At 39.9% G+C, this 3,630-nt stretch overlaps 1 protein-coding gene across 2 annotated transcripts in view; it reads right to left on the bottom strand.

Annotated features, from left to right (window-relative positions):
- LOC106533242 (kinesin-like protein KIF26A) overlaps window positions 1-3,630 on the bottom strand; it is a gene marked incomplete at its 5' end in the record, with an annotated part of 62,825 nt that overhangs the window by 23,624 nt on the left and 35,571 nt on the right. For both annotated transcript variants that reach the window (XM_014029481.1, XM_014029482.1), the window contains 2 exon segments: window positions 1,988-2,182; window positions 2,775-2,970. In XM_014029481.1, the coding sequence (XP_013884935.1) occupies window positions 1,988-2,182; window positions 2,775-2,970 (391 nt within the window).

Raw genomic sequence — 3,630 nt, 5'->3', positions numbered from 1 at the left:
GTTTCTCCATACAGGAGGCGTCTTGAAGCTGTCACTGACAACAAAGGCTTTTGTACAAAAAATAATTAGATAAATTTCAGTAAGCGTGTTCAATACTTTTTCCCTGTGCCATTCCACAGTATTACAAATAACTTCATTTCTGGACATTTATGGTTGGGTTGTTACCAACATCTGGTGAAAATTTCATGTCATTAGCACCTCTAGTTATATATTTACTGAGAAAAATGGTGACGTGTTCAATACTTTTTCCCTGTGCCATTCCACATTATTACAAATAACTTCATTTCTGGACATTTATGGTTGGGTTGTTACCAACATCTGGTGAAAATTTCATGTCATTAGCACCTCTAGTTATATATTTACTGAGAAAAATGGTGACGTGTTCAATACTTATTTTACTCGCAGTATCAGCACCGATGTGGGACAGCAGCTCGTTAAAATAACCGCGGTGTTAAACTGGGCTCGGGTCAAAAAAACAGTTTGTCAGCTTGCAGCTCATGGAGTGGTGAAAATCACAGAACAAACCGCCTCTAAGTCATCAGGTGACAATTATCTGCTGTGCGCAACATTCACTTGCTCTTTATTATAAAGCAAAGCAATGAAAACCCTTTTTGGTGGTGTATGTTTTGATTTTTAGAAGTGTTAAGTAAATTTTGTTATTGTTTTTATGCTACTTTGTTGTGTTGGATGTAACAGATCTCTCTTTTAAATGAGACAATGAGTCTCAAGAGATCTTCCTGTGTAAATAAAGGATAAATAAAAAATAAATAAAAAGCCATTTTCGTTATTTTATCTTTATTTCATCAGCCGAAGACAGACCGGAAAAAAACAGTGTGATATGAAGTACCTCAAAGTAATACTTGAGTAAAAGTACAAGTATCTTACTAAAACATTACTTTGGTAAAAGTTAAAGGACTCTTTAGGAATATTAGTTGAGTAAAATTATTAAAGTATCTGTTTTTTGTGTACTTAAGTACTGAAAGTAAAAGTTTTGATTTAAAATGAGCAGTTAGATTTTCTGTAAGGACATTTATTAGGAGGTGACCTCCCCAAAAATGACTGTTGTAATGAAATAATTGATGTTAAATTTAGGATGCACTAGTCCAGCTGTTGCAGTTTATATACACATATCAAGGCTGCACAAAGCTTTTCCCCAAAATGAAAACCTATCTGAGGGCTGCGGCCAAATGTAATAATATAATTCATGAAATACAAATACTTCTTAAGTACAGTCCTTTGATTTGAATGATTCTGTCCTGCTGGAGTGTGACATGATTTGTTTGTGTACAAACTAATACGGTATCAGAATTTTATATATTTATACTTCTCATTCAACCACAGTTAAATTCACTCTATCTTGGAGGCTCAGTTTATATGGATAGTTTTTATTTTTTACAATAACAAGCTGGAATGAAAACAAGCAATAATGAAATAAAAGTAATGACTTTCTACGTTTTGTCTTTTTTAAAAATGTAAGGAGTAAAAGTAAAAAGTAGGATGAAAAATAATTACTAAAGTAAAGTACAGATACCCAAAAATTCTACTTAAGTACAGTAAAGACGTATTTGTACTTAGTTACTTTACAACTCTGAAAAAAAAAAGCCAAGACGCTCCTCCCTCTTCAGACGCCATTAGTCTCTGTCCCAGTCTGAACGTAGAGCGTCCAACTGGAGGCGTTGGGAGCATTTTTGCTGGCGTCCAGTGTGAATGTAGCATTAGTCTTTTGCTACTTTTTTTCTGGGCATCTAGCTTTTAACTATCCTTACGCCATTTTAGTTTTTAGAGGTTTTTTGTTTTGGCCTTTAGCTGCAGTTTTGCTACTTTTTGTTGTTTTATCAGCTCAGTTTTGGCTTGTTGGACATATTTCAGCTGTCATTTAGCTCCTTTTTGTGTTTCAGTGGCATAGAAATTTCCTTTGTTTCTGTAAAGATTTTGTGTAACATAATCAGACACAAACAGCCAAAGGACTTGAAGGACCTGGTCCCACCTGCGAAGCGTCCTGCGTGAAGACGGCATCGAAGCTGAAGGTCTTCTGAGCCGCAGCCGAAGATCGTCTCTGAGACGAGCTTCCGGCCGTCTCACAAAGCGTGAGCTGCTTCTTCCTGCCGTCCACCTTCAGGAAGGACATGGAGTCCGAGGACTCGCCGCTGGGGACCGAGCAGATCCGGACCATCACCCGGACCTGAGGAGGGACAGGAAGTCCAGATCAGAGAGCTTTGTGTGAGCATTTCAACCAAACTCCAGCAGACGGTTAGACCTCAGAATTCATGCTGGGATCAGTCTCAGCTACCTCCACCTCCACATCAGATCAGGCTCTGTCAAACTGCAGCAGTTTAAATGTCAGCTGGAGGAGGCGGCCATCTTGATTTAAGCCTCTGACCTGCAGCTGTGTGTCGTGGATTGTTGTCACAAAGTAGATGAGTCAGCAGTTTGGGTTTAAAGCTGTTTCTTTAGAGTTTTTTTTTATATTAACTGTCTTTTAAATGTTTTTTTAAAAAGCCAGAAGCACCACTTATTGCTGTCAAGGACGCTTCGTGCTGCTGATGCTGCAGCCAGCTGCTGTTGCCACGGTAACCACAGGTGTTACCAGGAGAAAGAGGGAAAGAACAAAAGCAGGATGGAGGAGTGAGGGTCGAACTCAGCTTTGATTTCTCCGGGAACTAAACTTCACGCTCTGCTGGCTACAGTCGTTGTAACTGATTAAAGTCGTTAAGCTTTCAGAGCGATGAAGAGGAGGGTGAGGAAGATCAGGGAGGATAAACGCCAAGTCCTACCTTCCCCATCCCCGGCGTGTCCTTCACCTTCGACCCCGCCCGGAGCAGACATGGTGGGACGGCGGGAGGCGAGAGCTGCAGGGCTCCGCTGAAGCCCCCGGTGAAGACCAGCGGCGGGCCCGGGGCCTCGTCGGGGGGGGAGGAGGGGCCCGGCTGGGACTTCTTCCTGCGGGACAGACTGAGCTTCTGAGCTGCCCTGAAGACACAAAAACAAACAGCAGAGACACAAATGTTACTCCAAAGCCTTGAAGATGCATAAAGTCAGCTGAAAATGTTGTCAAAAAGACAACAGTAGGCTTACACAACAACAACAACAACAACAACAACAACAACAGCAACAACAACAACAACAACAACAACAACGGCTTGTCTGCACCTGACTTATTAATAACCATAAAAATATAACTGCGCCAGAAGAAGAGAAGCACCAAAAACGAAATGAACACATTTAAAAAGATGGATGTTAGAGCTGACAGAGGACAGATACTAGCTTCTTGTTGTTTAAATTGTTTAAAGTATTTTTTTCTACATGAAACTTTTTCTATTTGTCTTAATTGGTATAATTACCTCCACCAAGGGCGAGGTAATGTTTTCGGTCGTGTATGTCTGTCTGTCGTTCTGCCTGTGGACAACATTACTCAAAAACTTGTGGACAGATTCTCAGGATATTTAAATAACTTTAAACTATTAACTTGTCCCGGTGATGATGTCTTTACTGAAGAAAGAAAATATTCATTAAATAAGTTAGCAATTTTTTCATGATCAGAAACAAGAAGTCCATTTACTGAGATTTGTGAATTGTTATTAAATGTTTTATTGTTACTTTCGCCTGTTACTGACTTAATCGTTTCCCATT

This window comes from Austrofundulus limnaeus, unplaced genomic scaffold, assembly GCF_001266775.1.
Source record: "Austrofundulus limnaeus strain Quisiro unplaced genomic scaffold, Austrofundulus_limnaeus-1.0 Scaffold912, whole genome shotgun sequence".
Lineage (NCBI taxonomy): Eukaryota > Metazoa > Chordata > Actinopteri > Cyprinodontiformes > Rivulidae > Austrofundulus > Austrofundulus limnaeus.
Note: the sequence above shows the minus strand (reverse complement) of the source record. Positions and strands in the feature narration are given on the sequence as shown.